The sequence below is a fragment of the Nicotiana sylvestris genome, chromosome 1 (genome assembly GCF_000393655.2).
Source record: "Nicotiana sylvestris chromosome 1, ASM39365v2, whole genome shotgun sequence".
Taxonomy (NCBI): Eukaryota; Viridiplantae; Streptophyta; class Magnoliopsida; order Solanales; family Solanaceae; genus Nicotiana; species Nicotiana sylvestris.
The window spans coordinates 70612416-70636180 of record NC_091057.1 but is presented as its reverse complement, the minus strand read 5'-3'; the positions used below and the strand labels follow the sequence as shown (position 1 = coordinate 70636180).

The following is a 23765-nucleotide window of genomic DNA, read 5'->3' as shown; positions in this document are numbered from 1 at the left end:
GATTCATCCAAATATTGAGTGAGATGGATGATTCTCCCTCTGACAATGATGTAAGACAAACAAACATGGAAATATAAGGAGCTTTCTCAAATCTGATGCGAGAAAGTGGGATGAACAACCAATCGAATCTTTATGTAAATATAATGTTTGTAATTTACTTGAGAGTCAACTTTTCATGAGAGAACTTATCATACAGAATATTACATGCCCATTATTTCTCTCTCCCTTTCCCTTTATATGAGACATATTCCCTACCTAACTTAAAGCATAAGTTCAGAGAATATTCCCCTAAAATATTTTACTACAAAACTAGTCGTTATGGCTGACCAGAGTCCCTGACCTCGGCACCAATTAATCAACTCGCTCATTGGTTTCTTTAATCTTGTGCAAGACCACGGCCTAATCGTCTTTTGGAAATCTAACCTCGTGCCAGATTTTCTTAGTCATATTTTGACCCATACAGTTAGTTCCTCCGCCTGTCGAGGTTGTTTTTAGACAAGATCGATGGGCGGACTTCACTAGTTACAACTTGCGAAATCTGGGCGCGTAGGTCGAGTATACAAAGTTCTTAGGTCGAGGTGATGATGTGGCACTTTGAGAGCCACATGTGACCGTTACGTCAATTTATAATGACATTATTTCATCAAGCGTCATATATGGCGCATGTTCCCGATACATTACATCGTTCCCATGCCCTTTCCGTTTAGAAATCAATGTGGCAGCACTTGACCTTCTCGATTGGGGTGTCAATATTCTTATAAATAGGGATGGGTTCTCCCCATTTGACCTGCTGCATTTTTAAGCATTTGATTCTTCAAGCTTTCTCTTCTTCCCAGAATGCTTGCATCCTTGTTTTTACCTTCTCTAGCGTTTCCTGATATTATTACCCCTTCCATTCTTGTAATCTCTTCCCAAATACGTGATAGAAAATAGCTAGTGCATCTTCTAACCCTAAGGGAGTTTCTGATCATTTCCCATTGACTGTGGACATGCCTTCTCATGAAGAAGTAGTGGCCATTGTTGTAGAAGACGAGAGTTTTCCCACTTTGGATGAGATAGTTCCTCGTTCGGGGAGGACTAGGTCAAACTTCTCGAAGCGGCCTGAAGAAGATCCCGAGCTTGTCGTTTCTAAGATGGATGCAGCGGCACTTGTTGAATGTAGGGATAAATGGCAAATTCCAGGCTATGTCGACCTTATCCCGACTGGTAACGATATGGTGCAAATACATCACCCAGGATATTGCGCATTTTATGCATATTCGTTCGTCGTCGGCTATACGCTTCCTCTTCTTTCTTTGGCGGAGGACTTCTACCGCTACTACGGCATTTTCCCGACTCAACTCTCCTCGTATATCTATAAGCGTTTTCTTATGCTTATCTAGTATGCGGAGCTAGCCAACCATGAAATTTCTCTCTGTCATCTGCTTCACCTTTTTGCCCCAAGCTTTCACAGGGGTACGATGATACACCTCCGCCATCGTGGGACCATGGGATTAGTGGTGAAGATGGACAATAAGACAAATCATCATTTTTGGGTTAATTTCTTCTACGTGAAGATGGAGCACGTGGTGTTGAACCCTAATGGGTTTACTGAGGCGTGGAACTTTGCTCGTAAGTGTTTCTCCCAACTAGCTGTTTGTTGTTTCTCGTTGGTGACCTAATCCGTTTTCCCTTTTTCTTTTTCATGTATCCGAGAAGGATCCTCTTTTGCTAGTCACCGATATTCGCAACTGGGTGACCCAAATTCTACCTCACACGGTGGGGATCTGTGAGTGGTTGTAGTTCAATGAGAGGTTTGGGCGCAAACCTTCGACTGGTGAGTTATTTTGATCTTAGTCGTTTTGACCTTCATGTCATCTTTTCTCTCTCATTTTTTTACTTGTCTTTCTTTGTTGGTAGGTCGGAGAGCCCCGATGAGGGTGAGGGCTACTACTCTCGCTTTTAGACAATCAGGTGCTTCGACTGGGCCTCTACTTGCTGCGGCTGCAAGCAAGTCTGTTCAGACTATTGTTCCTTCTCGGACCCCGACCTCACCTAGACCTAGCCGTCAGACTGCTGTACTACTAGCGGAGATTCCGTGTTCTTCAGTGTTTCATTTGGTGGACGAGTCATCGTAGGGCAAAAAGGAAGAGACTCTGCTAAAAAGACGGAGAATAGAGGTTGATAGCGAAGCGATCGAGAATGAGGGCCTATGGGGGTGATCCCGAGTTGACCACGGCCAAGCCGAGGGGCGATATGGCTTTGGATGTAGATACTGTGCCCCCGTCAAATGTGGAGATTGCTTCTGTGGAAGGAACGGAGAGATCAAAGGCAACAATGGGCATTCTGAGGAGTGATTCGTCAATGTCAGAGTGGGCTGACGTTCCCTCCTTAGCCGAGGAGAGGGCAGAAGGAGTGATCGTAGATGATAACGAATCCGGATCCTACATCGACCCCGAGGAAGAGAGGATATTCGACGAAGGGTTTTCCCGGGTTGAGGTGAGAATAGATGGATCTTCTCGTTCGATTGTCATCCCTTTGGACTGCGACTTGTTGGCTAACACGGGGAACATGGTCCCTTCTTTAGTCCCTCTTTTCTCTGCTGCCGAGAACATGACTTTACAAGCGCTTAAGGATGCTGATTTTCACTTTGTTCCCTTCTTCCCTTTTCGTCTTTACTAACTCTTTTCGGCTCTTCCTTTCTCTTTTCTTTTCCTTTTTTTTTATTCTCATTTTGGAGATCAAGAGCGCCCGCTGAGAGGGGAAGCGGAAGATTGTTTTCCACAAAATGGTTTCGAAGTACTATAGGTATCGTGACCCTTTGCTTGTTGCTACCGCAATCTTATATGGGTCTTCCCAATTAGTCCCTAGTTTTTGTTCTCGTGGGTCCTTGCTTGCTTGTGTTTTTGGCTTTGAGTACATAGTCCCCTACTTTGAGTGGTCTGACCTTGGCTTTTTTGTTGTAATATCGCTTTGCTTGTTGTTTTTAAGCGACCATCCTTATGTAAGCCATATCTTTTTGCTCTTCGACCTCGTCGAGGTCTTGCCTCTTGCTTTCATCATTAATAGGTCCACTCTCGTATGAATATCTCAGACTTGGTTCTCCGACCTCGACCGGTATTACTGCATCAGTCCATAGACTAGCAAATATGGTGTTTCTCTTGTGCTTGTTTTCGGCATTGTGCGGTATGCCCATAGCACTTCTGGCAGCAATTTCGGCCACAGTCCCTTGGCATTCTCTAGCTTCTTTTTCATGATTTTCAATATTGATTTGTTGGAGGACTCCGCCTGAACGTCGCCACGGGGTGATATGGCATGGGGAGCATTCTTTTGATGTGCCATTTTTCAAAGAACTCGACGATCTTTTTCCCAGTGAATTGGGGTCCATTGTCACAACTGATTTCTTTTGGGATGCCGAAGCGACATATGATGTTCCTCCATATGAATGTGATCACTTCTTGCTCACATATTTGCGCGAATACACCTACTTCTACCCACTTTGAAAAATAGTCAGTTAAAACTAAAACAAATCGTACATTACCTCGTCCCGCTGGAAGAGGTCTGACGATGTCCATTCCCTATTTGATGAAGGGTTAGGGCGTTGTGACTTAGTGAAGGTTCTCACCCGCTTGGTGAATCATGGGGCATACTTTTGGCATTGCTCACATTTTTTTACGAAGTCGGTGGCCTCTTTTTTCATCGTGGGCCAGTAGTAGCTCGCTCGTATGAGGCATCTGGCGAGAGATTGATTGCTGGTATGAGCTCCGCAGAGACCTTCGTGTACTTCTTCGAGGATGCGCCGCGTTTGATTTAGTCCTAAGCATTTTGATAGTGGGCCGCCATACGTTCTTTTGTACATGTCATTGTTGATGATGTTGTACATGGCCGCTTACGTTCGAAGCTTACTAGCTTTTTTGTTATCGGGTGGGAGTGCCCCGTCTTGCAAATATGATAATACAATTGTGCCAGTCCCAAGTCAAGTTTATAGTCCGTACCTCGATTTGATCGATCGATGAATGGAGAAGAGTGACCATGTTCCCCTCTCCGGTTATACTTTTGGTGGCTGTTGCTAGTTTGGCGAGGCCGTTCACTTTGATACTCTGCGCTTGAGGTATTTGATCGAGATGGCATTCGTCGAACTCAAGTAGCAGTTTGTAAATTTCGGCATGGTATTTCTGTAGTCATTGTTCCTTGATTTGGAAAGTCCCTGTGACTTGGTTGACGACGAGTTGCGAGTTGCATCGTAGGACTACTCGTCGTGCTCTGTACTTGAGTTCCAGTTTTAACCCTGCAATCACAACCTCAAACTCGGCCTCATTGTTAGTCATATCAGGGCACCGTATGGACTGGCAAACTATTTCGCATGTTGGGACCTCGAGCACGAGTCCTAGTCTAGATCATGACGCGTTAGAAGCGCCATCGGTGTACAGAACCCATTGGTCATGCATTTTGGTGGAAGTGCTGGCGTTTTCCATTTCGACTTCGGGCATTGTCATTGCACTAAAGTCGGTGATGAAGTCGGCAAGTACTTGCGACTTTATCATCATTCGCGGCTGATAGGTTATATCATGCTCGCTCAGCTCTATGGCCCACTTGGCCAATCTGCCCAACAGTTCGGGTTTGTGCAAAATAATCCTTAGAGGAAAAGTCGTGAGCACCGAGATGGGGTAGTATTGGAAATACGGTCTAAGCTTTCGTGAAGCTACGACCAAGGCTACGGCTAGCTTCTCGAGATGGAGGTACCTTATTTCAGCGTCGACCAAAGTTTTGCTAATGTAGTAGATTGGAGACTGTGTACCTTTATTTTCTCGTACCAAGACTGCACTTACTGCGACATCCGACATGGCTCGATAGACAAGAAGATGCTCTCTGAGTTCTTCTTTAGCGAGCAACGGGGGCGAAGACAGGTAGGCCTTTAGTTCTTTTAAGGCGTCGACGCACTCAAAATTCCATTGGAGTCCGTTATCTTTTTTGAGTACGCCGAAAAATTTGTGGAACCTATCGGAGGACCGTGAGATGAATCTTGACAGGGCAGCTATACGGCCGGTCAACTTCTGCCCATGTTTCTTGCTGGTTAAGTTTTTTGGGATTTCTTCTATGGCCTTGATTTGGTCGAGGTTGACCTCGATGCCTCGTTGCTATACCAAGAAGCCGAGGAACTTTCCCGAGGTTACGCCGAAGGCGTATTTTTCGGGGTTCAATTTCATGATGTACCTTCCGAGTATGTCGAAGGCTTCCCTCAAGTGGTCAATGTGGTCTTCCTTCCTTTTCGACTTGACCAACATGTCGTCTATATATACTTCCATGGTCATGCCGAGTTGATCTTTGAACGTATTGGTCACTAGCCTCTACTATGTTGCCCCTGCATTTTTCAACCTGAACGACATAACCATGTAGCAGTATGTCCCCTGGTGGGTGATGAAAGTGATTTTTTCCTGGTCCTCCTCCTCCATGAGGATCTGGTTATAGCCCGAGTAGGCGTCCAAGAATCTTAGCAGCTCGTTCCCGGCAGTTATGTCAATGAGTTGGTCAATATGGGACAGCGGGAGTGAGTCTTTTGGGCAGGCTTTGTTCAGATCTATGAAGTCTATGCACATCTACCACTTCCCGTTGTTCTTTTTCACCATGACCACATTGGCGACCCACTGAAGGTACTTCAATTCTCTAATGGAACCATTTTCTAACAATTTTTCAACCTCTTTGTGGATCGCGTTATTTATTGCTGAGTTGAACTTTCATCTAATTTGCCTAACTGGGGAGTAAAACGGGTCGACGTTCAACTTGTGAGTTGCTATCTCCTTCGAGATACCTGGCATATCAACATGGGAAAAAGAAAACATGTCAACATTACTTTTTAAGAATTGGCAAAATTTACCTAGTTCTTAGAGCTTATGGCCGATGGAAGCTTTTTTGTTGTGATCGTTATCGTTTAGTTGGATGGGGTCGAGGTCCTCTACTATCGATCTTGTGGCTTCTACGATTTTGGGGTCTCTAATGACGTTTTTTCCCTCACCGCCTTCCGACCCCGACTTCGTTAATTGTTATGCCTCCTCGGCCTTGCCTTTCAGTTGTTGGGTGTATGTGCAGTCTTGAGTGATGCGGTAGCATTCTCGGGCAGTGCGTTTCTCTCCTTGGATGTTATATATTCCCCAGGGGGTGTGAAATTTAATGACTTGATATAAGCTGGATGGGACAGCTTTCATGGCGTATATCCAAGGTCGACCTATGACGGCATTGTACGTCGTATCCTGGTTCATGATACGGAATGTGGTCTCCAAAGTGATGCCACCGCCAGGACGGGCAGCGTGATTTCTCCATATGTCCACTCAACTGCATTGTTAAAACCTATTAGTATGATGCAACGTGACACTATCTTTTCCTCGAGCTTTATTTGGGTGAGAACTCGAGGGTGGATGATGCATGCGCAGCTCCCATCATCTACCATAATACATTTTACATCAGTATAAAAAAACCGTAAAGTAATGTCAAAAGTGTCATAGTGAGGAAGAACCAAACTATGAGTATCTGACTTATCGAAGATGATACTTTCTTTGAGTTCGTCATACCATTCGCGAAGGATGGACCGTTTGAGTTTGTGGGTGGTGGTAAACTTCATGATGTTGATTGATGCATCGTCACCTCCTCCGATGATCATTTGAATGGTATGAGCTGGGGAAGGTGGTTTGGGCAGTCCCTGGTGTTTTTCATGCCCACAGGCGAAGTTGGCTCTCTCTCGATCGCTCATCAGTTCTTTCAAGTGCCCTTGGTAAAGCATGTTCATGACCTCTTGTCTTAGGGCGACACAGTCCTCGATTTTATTACCCCGCTCCTGGTAGAATTCGCAGAGTGCATTTGAATTTCTGGTGTTCAGGTCGGATCTCATCTTCTGTGGCCACATCAATTTTGGGCCGAGTTTCTCTAGCGCGTAGACTATTTCTAAGGGGGAAACCCAAAAATTGTGGGCAGATAATAAGGGGGCATACCTTTCTCATATCGGTGGATTCCTGTTCACGGCCTAGATGGACCTTCATCGTGGCGTGGAAGTGGCATGAGGGGGCCTTTGATGTAAGGCCGATATCTCTCCTGATTAGGTCGGGATCCTACTAGATCTCTCATGTTGTCGTTTCTTCGGTCCTTCCTGGACTCCATTTGAACTGAGGTCAACCGTTGGGTAGGTCCGTTGAGATCGTCCTCATTGTCTCTTACCTCGGCATAATAGGCGTTGTGTATTTCATCCCAATTGGTTGGAGGGTATTTCATGAGTCGGGTTAGCAACTTTTTGGTCGCCCTCGACCCACTTCTGCTTAGCCCATTTTGGTAAGAGGCTACTGCCATCCCCTCAGACATATTTGGAAGGGTCATTCTTACACGGTTGAACCGGGCAAGGAAGTCCCTGAGTCCTTCACCAGGTGATTGCTTAATGGTGAATATGTCGTTCATCCTCGCCTATGCTTTCTTAGCCCCGACATGGGCGGTGACGAACTTGTCTGCCATTTTCTCAAATGTTTCTATGGAACGCACAGGTAACTGTGAGTACTAAGTCAGTGCTCATCCAGTTAGGGTTCTCCAAACTTCTTCAGCAATATGGATGGTACTTGTTCTTTGGCGAGGTCGTTGCCTTTTACTATAGTGACATAGTGGGTCACATGATCCTCCGGGTTCGTCTTGCCGTCGTATACTTTTAAGTATGACGACATTTTGAAGGTCTTTGGTATGGCGTGCGGTGCAACCTCGTCGCTGTATGGATGCTCAACAAACCGATCAACGTCCCTTTTTGGTAGATATTTTGGGGAATCCTGTATTTTGTCTACCCTCTCTTGGTGCTCTTTTATTTGGCTGCGGAGCATTTTGTTCTCGTTCTCCATCTCCTCCATTTTCCTCAAAATGGCTGTGAAGTTGTCATTACCTGCATCATTAGCATTGTGAGTAATACCTATTGCGAAGGGGGTGCTGCTCGTCGGCTACCTATGCAACACCGACACTTGCCTCTTCGCTACTCGACCTCCCTTGTCGAGGAAGCCGGTTAGTGTGTTTGTCAACCATGCCTCTAGTATCTTTTTCATTGCTGGTGGTGCCTCTTCTGTTGTGGATGTAGATTCCCCCTTACTGTGCGAGGTCGTGATGCTATCGAGAGGTGGAGGAGAGCTATTTCACTTGGGAGAGGTGTTTGGTGTTATATCTTCGCCCTCCGTTTCATCCACTTCATTAGTGGTGTGGAGGAGGTTGGTGGTGAGGTCGACTATCACCTTTCTCTTTTCCTCTCTGTTGCCTGCCATGTTAGATTTGTGCAAATAAGGAAGTACAGGATTTTTGCAATGTTTTTTTTAGATCTAGAAGAAACTAAAAGTTTAACTAGAAAATCCCTACAGACGACGCCAAATTGTTTGACCAAAAAGTGTTAAGCCTTTTTATTAAACTAATTAAATAAGAAGATAGTGGGTAAATCCTAGTTAAACATAATAAAACCTAGATCTGAAATCGGATGATATAAACAATGTATAATTGCATTTAAACAAATTTAGTGCAAAGGGGTATTTAATGGTACTGTCATGAGTGTGTGGGAGAATAATGATAAGCAATAAATATATTAAATGACAATAAATGTAAATAGAGAGAATGATTAACCCAAATATTGAATGAGGTGGATGATTCTTCCTCTGACAATGATGTAAGGCAAACAAGCGTGGGAATATGGGGAGTTTTCTCAGATCTGATGCGAGAAAGTGGGATGAACAACCAATCGAATCTTTATGTAAAGATAATGTTTGTAATATGCTTGAGAGTCGACTTTTCATGAGAGAACTTATCATACAGAATATTACATGCCACTTTCTTCTCTCTCCCTTTCCCCTTATACGAGACATATCCCCTACCTAACTTAAAGTACAAGTACAGAGAATATTCGGTGGAATATTTCCCTAAAATATTTTATTACAAAACTAACCGTTATGGTCGGCCAGAGTCCTTGACCTCGGCACCAATTAATCAGCTCGCCCGTTGATTTCTTTAATCTTGTGCAAGACCTCAGCCTAATTGCCTTTTGGTTATCTAACCTTAGTGCCAGATTTCCATAGTCAGATTTTGAAACATATAATATACAGTCGAATATTGAAGAGTTTACTTCTTCCCCTGTAATTTAATGATGCCACTCTTTTGCTGAATGAGAAGAAGATAAGTGGAAAATTGTCGGTGGAATGATACCTCATCATCAAGCTACCTTGTTAGCGATAGATGTGCTAATTATTATGCCTTAATTGGCACTTCTTTTTCTTTATGTAAGCATTAACTCACTTATTTTTTTAAAAATATGTTGTCCATTTGTTGTATATTAGTATTATATACATGATATTCTAGGCTAATATGACCTTCCCAGTTGTAGCCATCATTTGTTAATGATCACAACGCAGCATTCTTGCTCAGCAACAACTTAGCATATATTAGTAATATAAATATGACTAACAGGGTGAGGCCTGATAATCAATAACTGAGGATATTATTGAGAGACAACAGTTCAAAGAGCAGCGTAGGCAAAAAAAAAAGTGACTTATTACTATTGAAATTAAAATGTATAGTATGGGTGTACTTGTAACAAAGCATCTAATGCTCATAATGTTTGGAGGAGCCTCAAGAAAATATTTCATAAACAATCATCTATCATCCTTATTTGAGTAACAGTGACAATATATATTGACGCCCCACCAACTCATCATATATCGAAATCAAATGACATAATGTGGTTTCTGTTATAAAATATAACCCAAAATAACAATATAGAACAAGCAAAAACAAACTAAGAGATATAGAGAGAAAGAGAGGAAGAGAGATTCTTATTTCTTCTTCAATTGTGTATTTTTCCTATCTATTACAAGGCCTTTATATAGGCATAAAAAGTGAAGAAAATATGTCATGGAATATGTCATTGAACATACAAATTATGTCATTGAATATGTCATTAAGCATTTTAGCTAAAGATCATGGAAGAAGAGTAGACATCCACCATAATGTGATATTCATCATAACACTCCCCCTTGGATGTCCATAGATAATGTGCCTTGTTAAAAACTCTCTAAAAAAATATTGGGATGTACATAATTATTTTTTATATGCATTGCTTGCTGCCTCATTAAAAACCTTACCAGGAAAACCCAGTGGGACAAAACCTTGGTTAAGGAAAAGAGTGCAGCGTATAGTTACTCCCCCTGATGAAAAATCACTTAATGTCTCGAAGACGACGCATTCCAATCTTATATATCAGCTTTTCAAATATTGAGGTTGGTAATGCCTTAGTGAACAGATCAGCCAAATTATCACTTGAACGAACTTGTTGTACATCTATTTCACCATTCTTCTGAAGATCATGAGTGAAAAAGAATTTTGGTGAAATGTGTTTTGTTCTATCTCCTTTGATATATCCTCCTTTCAATTGAGCTATGCATGCAGCATTGTCTTCATACAATATTGTTGGAATATTCTCTTTCGAAGAAAAACCACATGTTTGCTGAATGTGTTGAGTTATAGATCTTAACCAAACGCATTCTCGACTTGCTTCGTGAATGGCTATTATCTCTGCATGATTTGAAGAAGTAGCAACCATAGTTTGTTTTGTCGAACGCCATGATATGGTTGTACCTCCACTTGTAAATAAATAGCCTGTCTGAGATCGACCTTTGTGTGGATCAGACAAATATCCTGCATCTGCATAACCAATCAATGATGGCTTGGATTCGTTTGAATAAAATAAACCCATATCAATGGTCCCTTGGAGGTATCTGAATATATGTTTAATACCATTCCAGTGTCTTTGTGTTGGCGAAGTACTAAATCTTGCCAATAAACTTACTGAGAAAGCTATATTTGGTTGGGAATTATTGGCAAGATACATTAATGCCCCAATTGCACTAAGATATGGTACTTCGGCACCAAGAAGCTCTTCATCATTTTCATGAGGTCGGAATGGATCTTTCTTTATATCAAGTGATCTCACAACCATTGGGGTACTCAATGGATGTGCTTTATCCATATAGAATCGCTTTAAAATCTTTTCGGTATATGTTGATTGATGGACAAATATTCCATCTTTCATATACTCAATTTGTAGACCAAGACAAAATTTTGTCTTTCCAAGATCTTTCATTTCAAATTCTTTCTTCAAACAGTCTACTGTTTTTGGAAGCTCCTCAGGAGTTCCAATGATATTTAAATCATCAACATACACAGCGATTATAACAAATTCAGATCCAGACCTTTTTATAAAGACACAAGGACAAATTGGATCATTCTTGTACCCTTCTTTCAACAGGTATTCACTCAGGCGATTGTACCACATACGACCTGATTGTTTCAATCCGTATAAAGATTTCTGAAGCTTTATTGAACAAGTTTCTCGAAAACTTTTATATGCTTCTGGCACTTTAAATCCCTCAGGTACTTTCATAAAAATTTCGTTGTCTAATGATCCATACAAATAGGCTGTAACAACATCCATTAGATGCATATCAAGTTTTTCTTGCACTGCCATATTTATGAGATACCTGAAGGTGATAGCATCCACTACAGGAGAATATGTCTCCATATAATCAATTCCAGGCCTTTGGGAAAACCCTTGTGCCACAAGTCGTGCTTTATATCTAACGACTTCATTTTTATCATTTCGTTTCCGCACAAAAACCCATTTATACCCTACTGGCTTTATGCCTTCAGGTGTTCGAACTATGGGTCCGAAGACTTCACGTTTTCCAAGTGAAGTTAACTCTGCCTGGATAGCGTCTTTCCATTTTGGCCAATCATTTCTCTGTCTACATTCATTGACAGATTTTGGTTCAAGATCCTCATCTTGTTGCATTATTTCAACAGCAACATTATAAGCAAAAATGTTATCGATAACAACATTATTTCGGTTCCATCTTTTCCCGGTTGAGACGTAACTTATTGATATCTCTTCATTTTCATTATTTTCAGGTACCTGGACCTCCCCTAAGGTCTTATCATTTGTTACGTCTTGGGGCTCTTCTTGAGCCACTACCTCCGTGTTATGTTCACTTTGATCATTTGCTCCTTTTCTTCTTCGAGGATTTTTATCTTTAGAACCGATTGGTCTACCACGTTTCAAGCATGGCTTAGACTCATTTGCTTTAATTAATTGTCCTGCCGGGATATCAACTCGAATTGGTGCATTAGCAGCTGGAATATGTGACTTGGTCACCCTTGGTAGGTCAGTGAATGCATCTGGCAATTGATTTGCAATATTTTGCAAATGAATAATCTTTTGAACCTCTTGTTCACATTGATTTGTTCGAGTATCTAAATGAGACAGTGATAATGCATTCCAATCTATATTCTTTTTCAGCTGCTTATTTTCTCCCCCTAATGTTGGATATACTGATTCATCAAAATGACAATCAGAAAATCTTGCCGTAAATAAATCTCCAGTCATCGGCTCTAGATATTTTATAATTGAAGGAGATTCATATCCAACATATATCCCCAACCTTCTTTGAGGACCCATCTTTGTGCGTTGTGGTGGAGCAATTGGAACATATATCGCACAACCAAAGATCCTAAGATGGGAAATATTTGGCTCCTGACCAAAAGCCAATTGCAATGGGGAGACTTTATGATAACTTGTGGGCCTTATCCGCACAAGTGCTGCTGCGTGCAAAATAGCATGACCCCATACTGAAATGGGAAGTTTTGTTCTCATAAGCATTGGTCTAGCAATTAATTGGAGGCGTTTGATCAATGATTCCGCTAGACCATTTTGTGTATGAACATGAGCAACTGGATGCTCCATTGTTATCCCAGTTGAAATACAATAATCATTAAAAGCTTGGGATGTAAACTCACCAGCATTATCAAGACGGATTGTCTTAATTGCATAATCTGGAAACTGTGCTCTTAGCTTTATTATTTGAGCCAACAATCTCGCAAATGCCATATTGCGAGTTGATAGTAAGCACACATGTGACCATCTTGTAGATGCATCTATCAAAACCATATAATATTTGAATGGTCCACATGGAGGGTGAATGGGCCCACATATATCACCTTGTATACGTTCCAGAAATGCAGGGGATTCCATCCTAACTTTAATAGTTGATGGTCTAATAATTAATTTTCCTTGAGAACATGCAGCACAAGAGAATTCCTTAAATTGAAGAATTTTCTGATTCTTCATTGCATGTCCATGTGAATTCTCAATTATTTTACGCATCATATTAGAACCAGGATGGCCCAACCGGTCATGCCAAATAATAAAATTATCTTGATTAGTAAACTTCTTGTTTACTACGGCATGTGTTTCAATCCTGCTAATACTTGTGTAGTATAAGCCGGAGGAAAAAGCGGGTAACATTTCAAGCACATATTTCTTACCGGACGTTATTGTAGTAATATAAAGATATTCAATCTTTTCATCATTTGTAGTCTCAATATGATAGCCATTTTGGCGAATATCTTTGAAACTTAATAAGTTTCTTTGAGATTTACTACAATATAGTGCTTCATCAATAGCCAAATTTGTTCCTCCTGGTAGTAATAAATTGGCTCTTCCAGAACCTTCAATTAATCTTGTACTACCGGATATTGTATTAACATTCGCTTCTTTCATTACCAAATAAGAGAAATATCTCTTATCTTTTAAAATAGTGTGTGTTGTAGCACTATCCAGAAGACATATATCATCTTTATTAATCTTGAGTCCAACTGAAGACTGTGGAATTTTCATATTCTTCATAAAAAAAAGACAAATAATACATCATAAGAAATATGAAAGACAAGCAAAAAAAAACATTAAAAAATACATTAGAAATATAGAAACTAGCAATACATGATGCATTAGGAAAATACACTCAAGAAAAAATAAACTAGTTGCAAACATAAACATAACAACTTTTATAACTTCATTCCCCAGTAAGATGATTCATTCTTCAGTCAATATCCTCAAAGAAGTCTCCAACTTCTAAATGAGTAATATTTGTTAGGCCTTCAAAATCATCATCTTTATATGCAGGATGTGCCTTAGAATCATATTTATTTGAGGGACCTGCTTCATCATTATTATTTTGAAAGGTCAAGTGTGCCTCCACATTATTTTTCTTTTTTCTTGAGGGAGGCTTGATAAAGTTTGACAAAATGTTCTGGCGTACGACAAATGCGTGCCCAATGACCTCTCATACCACATCGGTGACACATACTAGCTTTACCTTTTGAATGATTAATTTGAGAACCCTTATTGTTCTCCAATTTATTTCCACCATAATGACGATAATTGTTTCGCCCCCTGCCACGTCCACGTTTACGACCATGTCCACGACCACGGTAATTATTTTGTTTTCTTTCAAACTTATCATATGTTGCTACAAACATTCACTTCCGGAAATGGAGCTGACCCAGTGGGACGGGCTTCATGATTTTTCATTAATAGAGTATTATTCTGCTCAGCCACAAGTAGGCATGTGATTAACTCAGAATATTTCTTAAAACCTTTTTCACGGTATTGTTGTTGTAGCACCACATTTGAAGCATGAAAAGTAGAAAATGTTTTTTCCAATAAGTCCTCGTTTGTGATAGTGTCTCCACATAATTTTAATAGAGAACTTACTTTAAAGATAGCAGAATTATACTCACTTACAGTTTTAAAGTCTTGCAACCTTAAATGTATCCACTCATACCGAGCTTTCGGTAATACCGTAAGTTTTAGGTGGTCATATCGATCCTTCAAATTAATCCATAATTCAAGTGGATCTTTTACTGTTAAATATTCAGTTTTTAACCCTTCATGTAAATGATGGCGAAGGAAAATCATGGCCTTCGCTTTATCCTGATTTGATGCTTCATTTCCTTGTATAATCGTATTTCCAAGACCTTTAGCGTCAAGGTGAATTTCAGCATCAAGTACCCATGATAAATAGTTCTTTCCGGTGATGTCAAGTGCCACAAATTCAAGTTTTGATAAATTTGACATAGTGAAAACTATCATAAAAGATGAATAAGTTAGAGAAATAATTATAATAATAAACAATTAATGAAACAAATCGATTAAGGTAAAACAAATGAAAATAAAGCTATATCATGTTAGCAATCTACTATTTCATTTTATTCATGCCATAAAATAGAAACTATATATTATCTCATTTCACTTTATATTATTGATATATATATATATATATATATATAGAATTTAACGTTTTATTAGTTGCAGTGACTAGATAATGTATACACTACATACATATGCATACATTTTTTTTAATGGTATTGTGTCAGGTGTGAAAAACAACATGATAAACAAAAATATGAAAAAGGGAACAACAACATGAATGATGTAAATTATCAAAAATTGCAAAGAAAAATTTAGGTTGTAAGAATTAAGCATATGATATATGTACTGCCATAAATAAAATGATTATAATGATACATACCTCAATAAAATATGGCTCAACTTAGCTGGAGTTAAGAATAAAATTAGAGCTTCGTGCTGATAACGTGTTATAAAATATAACCCAAAATAACAATATAGAACAAGCAAAAACAAACTAAGAGATATAGAGAGAAAGAGAGGAAGAGAGATTCTTATTTCTTCTTCAATTGTGTATTTTTCCTATCTATTACAAGGCCTTTATATAGGCATAAAAAGTGAAGAAAATATGTCATGGAATATGTCATTGAACATACAAATTATGTCATTGAATATGTCATTAAGCATTTTAGCTAAAGATCATGGAAGAAGAGTAGACATCCACCATAATGTGATATTCATCATAACAGTTTCAATAATGTTGGTTAATTAAAATAAAACATCAATTGTAGCATTGAAAGCAACAATGCTTGTTGGTTTCAAACCTATCTATCAATTCAAATAAATTATTGGATAAAAAATTATCAGTATGAAAGTCAATGTTTAATATTGGACGAAATATATAAACAGTCACTTTTAAGTTGTCCTCAACGACCGGGTGAACACTTCAATTGAGTTTATTTTCAGTTAGATATTTCAAGCCTTTAATAAAGTAGGTCAACTAAGCACCAGAGACCAACAAACCTCATGCCTGTGTTAAAGTTGCGGATAATGTGTCAAACGGACAAATCATTAACCGACTCGTGTATTTGCTTAAAAATATATTATATATTAACTTTCCCTATCCAAAAGAACATCTGCCCCCCCCCCCCCCCCAATTATTTTTGTCACTGTAGCCCACCAAAACCCTTCCAACTTTGTTTCTTTTTCTTCTTTCTCAAAACTAAATCAAAAATCATCCTAACCCACTTAATGGAAGATTTTCACCAGACTAGAACCAATTGCCAAATTCAGTTGTGGTGAAATTGGAAGGTGGGGTAAAGGGAGATAAAGGAAGACATCAAAGGTCATATGCTGGAGATGACACGAAAGACATCACTGATCATTGGTATGTGTTCTGTGAGTGATTGGTGTTTGGTCTAATGAAAAATTGTGAGAGGAATGGGTTATGGTGGATTGACGTATGTAATAGAGGTGTATAATTAAATTGAGGTTACGGACATAGCAATCGAATTAGCTGTCAGATTTGATATTTTTGGATTTGTTTAGTGATGGACGTTGGTTGAGATGGTGATGAAAATACTGTCCAAGATGTGTTTTTGTTCTTTATGAGTTCCTATGGAACGAAGAAGTAAAAACATATGCATTCCCTATGTAATTCCGAAAATGATGAAGCTCGAGCGATAGCCTGCCGGTGGCGGTAAGGAGAAGGTGGAGAGAAAGGTCTAGTGCGCATATCAAATGGTTGAGGAAAAAAATGGAGAAGCAGATGTGGTCCACTTTAGGAAGAAAAAAGGATAAACTTTATTTAAAAGAGTGTAACACACAAATTTTGTCATGTGGTTTAAAAGATATATTTATACTTAGTACAAAGTGCCTATTTGGTCATTAGCATTTTTTAGGTATTGAACTGATCGTTGAGGACAATTTTAAGGGGTTGTTTATGTATTCTGCCTTTAATAGTGTTGATCTCAAGTGGCATGTGCTTCGATATCTTTATTTAATTCTTAAATGGAGCACATATTCAGAAAGCAGAAGAAAATAAAATTAGCTGAGCTTATCTCTAATCAACGCGTACGAAATTTCTGGACAAACCACCTTTCTTGTGGCTCTTCTTATGTTATTTTATAATATACACATACATTGATACAAGTACATATATTCACATACATTAAAGATGTTTACAAGGTTGAGATGGAGGGGGATATCAGTATATGTACGTGTACTGTGTTCCAAACTCTAGACCTTGGGGTTTTGAAATAAATTAAGCCCCCACAGCTGTGGTTGCGAGAAGTGAATCTAATTCGCTTCCTGTGCGTCTCATCTTTTGATCTTCTTCTTCCTTGAACCATATTGCTGGAACCACTTGAAACAGATCAGTCACCGTCTCCAGTGCATAGTCCGCTTCTTTAGTTTTGGTTGTTCTTCCAACCTTCCATATGGAAATAAATAGGCAAATTAAGCGTTTCTATATACCATTAACTCACACGCTAAATTAGCTACTCTATCAATTAGAATTCCAAATAATGGGAAATCTTTGGGGAAAGAACTTATCAGCAATTTGCATATGCCCGAATTTTAGTTAGTTAACTAGTACAAGAGGAGCATTAGTAGCAAACTGAATTGAGAGCTTTCTTTTTGTTCTTCCTTTAGGTGTTGTTTGGCATTGAACATCAGGTATAGGTAACCAAAAAAAAAATCTTTGTAGCCCCACAGTTAAAATTATGACCCCTAAAAAGGATATACAGTTCGATTGATGAAGACAAGGTAATACGAAGCAGTAGACGGGTCACATGGTTTTGAGATAAGCACAAGTTAAAATATCCATTCTTGTCATACAGTATACCTACCATATAGTACCATTACACCTGTTGAACTTTTTACAAGTTCAATCACCCAACTCTCAGGTTGGATGGGACAAAATTGTACTTAGTAACTTTAGGGGGGGACTCGGCCGATACAAAATTGTCTCCTCTCAATTGTGAACTTGTTTGATTGTGTGCGGAGTTTAAAAAAAAAAAATTGAAATTTATGATCCTAAACAAATCAAAAAAAAAGCCCAGAGTATTTGTATAATTATAAAAACTTCTCATTAAGGATAAAATTAAAAATTTAAATTAAATTATTTTTAAAATTAAAAATAAATTATTCTTTTTGAAACGAATCAGAAAAGAAATATATTCACATAAATTAAATTTGAACGGAGGGAGTACAAAACTTGGGTTGTTGAAAGGACACTAGGTTACATACTATTTGAGATAAGAACGAGCTAAAATATCTTCTTGTACCTTATTTCTATCACTATATGTTTCTGTCACCTAGCTAGTACTATTGCACTTACTGAACTTCAAATTTCGAGTTGGACGAACCAATATCATTCTTTTAAAAAAGCATTCTATTTTGGATCCTAACAAAGTCATTTATTTACTATAGTGGTATTATAAGGTACTTTTTAAATTTCGTTTACTGGTAGAGAATAAATTGTAATTATAATTTCTTATCCGTTCCAATTGATGTGAACTTGTTTGACTGGACACAAAATTTAAGAAAAAATATTTTTTTTTGAAATTTGTGATTCTAAACAAGTCAAAAAGGGGTCCAGAGTATTTGTATGGTTATAAAAGTTTCTCGTTAAGGATAGAATAAGAAGTTTAAGCTAAATTGTTTCTAAATTTAAAAAGGGATCATTCTTTTTGGAACGGACCAAAAAGAAATAGGTTCACATAAATTAAAATACAAGGTATTTCACCCCACGTCACATAAGTGGGGGAGTATCAAATACAAGGTAAACTTGGGGATTGAGCGGTGATTAAATTTCACCCCAAGTCACATAAGTGTAGAGTTTCTATCACTCTGTTTCTCTTCAACCTTTCCAATCTGAATACTCAGCAGTCAGCACTAAAATTACAATTATCTAAACAAAATCACAAAGTGAATTAGGACTTACCAAAACTGTTCGGAGCCCCACAGCTTTCCCAGCAGCTATGTTCCGAACATTATCATCAAGGAAGAGCTAAAAACAAACACAAACCAAAAGAATCAAATTCTGAAAAACAACCACTACAGCACATAAATCAAACAAATAATGAAATAAAGACCTAGTTGGCTAGATAAGCGGAGTATAGAGCATACCGTGCGACAAGGCTCGACCTGAGCAGCTTCAATGGCGATATTCATTGCCTCCATTGAAGGCTTCAATATCACCGGAATCTCATTTGGCCGCGTTGCCTTGGAGAGGTTACAATTCATTGTTTCGAAACAAATAATTTGTTCAAAACAATCCTTGATTCCTAGACGATCCAGTGCCTTTATTGCATGAATTCGATCCGAGTTGGTGAAAATCTGCACATTTACTTTCTTAATCAATCACAATGTCCTTCATAACATATTACTAATCAATCATCATCCGTGATCAATAGATCGCAATTTGAATCCATTTGTATAACTTACAATTTTCCTTTGATTAATACTACGCAAGATGCTTCTTAATTGAGCATCCGGTTTAATCAATTCATACGGCAATCTTCCGTGCACATAGCTGTTCAGCAAGAAGCAAAAGAAAAATCTCAGAAAAAATAATTTCTTTTTTTTTATTTAAAATAAAATCATTCAAAATTGGGGAATGAGGGAGTCGAGCTAAGCAGTTTTTCTGAACATATCTCACCTGTGATAATCATCAGCATCAATATCATAGCCTAACGCCTACATTAAAAGCAAAATAGATTGAAGAAAACAATTAATCGAATGATCTAAGAAAAAGTATTGAAGTAGTATTAATTAAGAATTAAGGCAAAGTAGGAAAATTACTCGTAAACCGGCGAGAGAGCTGCCGTAAGTTTTGAAAAGCTCAACACGCAAAGCCGATGCTTTCGACTCCGGAAAACCACATTTCTCCACCAGAAAATCTGTTTTCAGCCAAACATCACAATTTTAGATTAAGCGATCACAGCTCATAATGTTGAATTACTTTAATTAATTACACAATTGAAAACAAAAGAGGGGAAAAAAAGAACAGAATTCAAACCGTCAATGTTCTTCTTCAATGCTTGGCCAATTCCAGTCTTGGACGAGTACAGAGTATCATCCAAATCTTTAAAAAAAAATATTCTCAGATCACTCAACATATTATCTCAACAAGGAAACGAAATGAAAAGTTGGACTATTAACTATAATTCACAACATTCAATATGCGATCACGGAAATATTTTGAAAACAAAATTCCTCTCTAACAGCTTAAAATTATAAATGATACAGTTCATACAATTCAGCATAAACTGATACTTTCTTTTCTAATTTATGTAATACTATTTTTATATTTAAACATAATTGAACTTTAAATTTCTAATTTATTTAATATTTATGAATTATTTTAGATTATAAGTTTAAAAAAATTCTTTCCTTTTAAGTTTTGTGCCCAGTCAAACACCCTTACATAAATTAGGATTAGGACGGAAGGAGTACCATAGAGAAGATAGCAATTGAGTTAATGAACGTACCAAAAACAATAGAATCAAAAGGGGAAGAAGAATCACGAGAAGAATTGGAATATGAATCCATGTTGGAGAAGGACGAACTGAATAAAACTGTTTATATATATATATATATATATATAGACAGAGCAAATGAAACTACGCAAATGTTAGCTGAAAGTAATTCTTTCTGTTATGTGAAAAGATGAGTATACGGAAGGGGCCTTTGAAACGGGGAGGGAAAGTGGGTATTTATTTATAGGAGTTATAACAACGTAGGGGAAGAGACGTAGAAGAATATAAGGACAAGAATGGGAAAAAAGAAAATGATTTGCTGACTCGGACATCCTCAAGATGACAACGAGTGGAATTTGACAGCGGATGCAAATAGGAAACTGGGACCCATGCGTAGTCCAATTAGAGCAGCGTTACGTAATGGTTATCGAGAGGACAACAATACCCCTAATTCCATGATTGACACGTTGCTTCTGATTTTTTTTAATAGATCTAGAAGAGGAAAATATAACAAAAATAAAAATAAGCGGATCAATTATTGAATGCCGTCTCATGTGTTAATTATGTTGGTTAGTAGGCGTTTGGACGTAAAATTATAATTTTTGAAAAAAATAGTAGTATTTAGAGCTAGTTGAACAATAGTATTTATTTGAAATTATATTTTACTTAAAAAAATATTACAATTTTGTGAGTGGAAACAATTTTTTTTTGAAAATTTTGTTTAAGTGGTCAAAATCACATTTGGGTTTTTGAAAAGATTCATTTTCAAAAAATCTCCAAAAAAAAAATACAAAATATCATAGCCAAACACATGTTTGAAAAACAAAAAATTCAAAAAATCAAAAACAATCTATGGACAAACGGGTTTGTCCATGAAAAAAAAATTCCTTTTCTTTGATTTCTTTTTTAAAAAAAATGTGTTTATCCATGAAAATTTACAAGTTTTTGAAAATTTTCCGAAAATGAGTTTTTCAAAAGACTACTTTTACAAATTTTCAACAATATTTTTCCCCGCTCATAAAACTATATTATTTTTCGAGTGATATATATATGTCCAAACATAATTTCGAATTCTAAATACTATTTTTCAACTTAACTCCAAATACTACTTTTTTTCAAAAATAATATTTTTAATGTCCAAACAACTACTAAATCTTTACCAATGAGATTTTGGTGTGGAGGAAAACCTAAAATATTTTCGAAACCAAATTTTTTGATTTTGTTAACTTAAATTCTTCCTAAAATTTCTTTTACACTAAAATAAGAAAAATAGTTTTTCTTCGCATATACACAAGTCATTTTTTTATCCAAATATTTGATTCTTACTCTACATCACTTAGCTTACTCAACAACAATAACAACAACAACAAAAAAAATAAATAAATAAAAATCAATGTAATCCCATAAATGAAGTCTGGAGAGGGTAGTGTATACGCAGACCTTACCCCTACCTTATTAAGGTAGAAAGACTGTTTCTGATAGACCCTCGGCTCAGGGAGCAATGGAAATAAGATAAAGCAGCCAAGTAGCAAACAATGATAACAATAATGTAATATGATAACGAGCACGAATGACACAACATGTAATAATAAAGAATCATGATACGATAATACAAAAATAATCCTAGTAATATTGGTAAGCCTAGGAGGAACACACTACTATCAGTCAACCTACAACCCTAATTCTCGACTTCCACATCTTCTTATCGTGGGTCATATCCTCGGTAAGATGAAGTAACAACATGTCCTACCTAATTACCTCCACCCAATACTTTTTCGGCCTACCCCTTCCCTTCCTCAGACCCGCCATGGACAATCCCTTACACTTCATAACCGGAACATCTATATCTCTCCTCTTCACATGCCCAAATCATCTCAACCTCAATTCCCGCAACTTGTCCTACGCAGATGTCACTCTTACCCAGAGGCGGATGTAGTGTACTGCCTACGGGTTCAACTGAACCCATAATTTTTGACGCGGAGTAAAAATTTGTATGTAAAATTCATTAAAATTGCAAAAATAATAGATATGAACCCATAACTTTAAAAATATAATAGGTTCAATGCTAAAAAATATTATAATTGAACCCATAGAATTTAAATCCTGGATCCGTCTCTGCTCCTGCCTTGTTCCTAATAACTTCATTTCTAATCTTATCCTTCCTGGTATGTCCACATATTCATCTCAACATCCTAAGTTACTAGATATTATTACCTAACATATGATACTAAAAATTATCACCAAAACAAATTCTTATAGTACTTGTCTTTTAACTTATGCAGTTACCAATGTGTCTTCAACTTTTATACCCAACTCAATGATTTCGCAAGGTAAAGTATTTTTAAAATATATTCTTAATAGAAATTGTTTTCCTCCATTTCAAGAGCTGTATTACGCTATTTATTTTCAATCTTTCTAAGAACTTTCTAAAATCTCATTAATTTCATTTAAATCTTATGAGACAAATGAAATGGAAGGTTCAAGCTCTCTTCTGGACGAAGGACCTGATCTTAACGTTTTGAAATTATGACAAGAAAGGAAAAGCAAAATGTACCTGCTCTTTCTCAGTTTGTGCAAAAGAATGATTCTTGACTTAAATTTAATTCATGAAAGAAGTGATACATTCTATTTTCTTTTCCCTCTTAATTTTCTCATAAACAAGAATTTTCTTTTCTCCTCCTTTGTGGTTAAGTTGTTTCCATTTAAAATAAAAATCAGTAGCCAAAGTGAAGGAAAAGAAAGGAAACTTTCGATTTTCTTGAAAAAAAAAAAAAACTTCCCCCATCAAGATTGTTGTGTATAGAATAATAAGTTTAATTTGTATTTTTTACACTTGGTCAATCGAAAGATACATGCAGATAATCCTTCATAAAAAGTCAAATTACTTGGTTATTGTGTATAATAATGCTTTTTTTTATTCGGCTACCTAAAAATATGAAGAATAAATTTAATTAAAAAGTCGTACTCCAAATCGCTTAAACTAATAATATTCGGCAGAAGTAAAAAAAAAGTATATATATATATATAGGGGCATACATACGATTTTTTGCATGCAGTGTCATTACTTAAGAAACAAATCGCTAAAACGACATAAAAAAAAATTGAGAAGAGTAACACCATTAAATCCGGTCACTCAAAAGTTGTATATTATATAAATATTAGAGTAATTTTTTTTCAAAATTATATTAATAAATCCTTTTAATTAATACTAAAATAATTGCATGTTATATTTATTTATTTATCACTTTAGTTAATGTTTTTAGCTTAGAGGATAGAGAGTTCAATTCTTA

The 23765-nt window shown here is 37.4% G+C and overlaps 1 protein-coding gene across 1 annotated transcript; it reads right to left on the bottom strand.

Moving 5' to 3' along the window:
• Positions 1 to 17073: 17073 nt before the first annotated feature.
• LOC104227838 (uncharacterized protein C24B11.05) lies at positions 17074 to 20687 on the bottom strand. The gene is made up of 8 exons (XM_009780190.2): positions 20488 to 20687; positions 20016 to 20081; positions 19799 to 19896; positions 19656 to 19693; positions 19442 to 19529; positions 19124 to 19333; positions 18939 to 19004; positions 17074 to 17423 (listed from the first exon to the last, which is right to left on the bottom strand). Exons 1-8 carry the CDS (start codon positions 20546 to 20548, stop codon positions 17256 to 17258), a joined length of 795 nt encoding a protein of 264 aa, XP_009778492.1. The 5' UTR covers positions 20549 to 20687; the 3' UTR covers positions 17074 to 17255.
• Positions 20688 to 23765: the final 3078 nt, after the last annotated feature.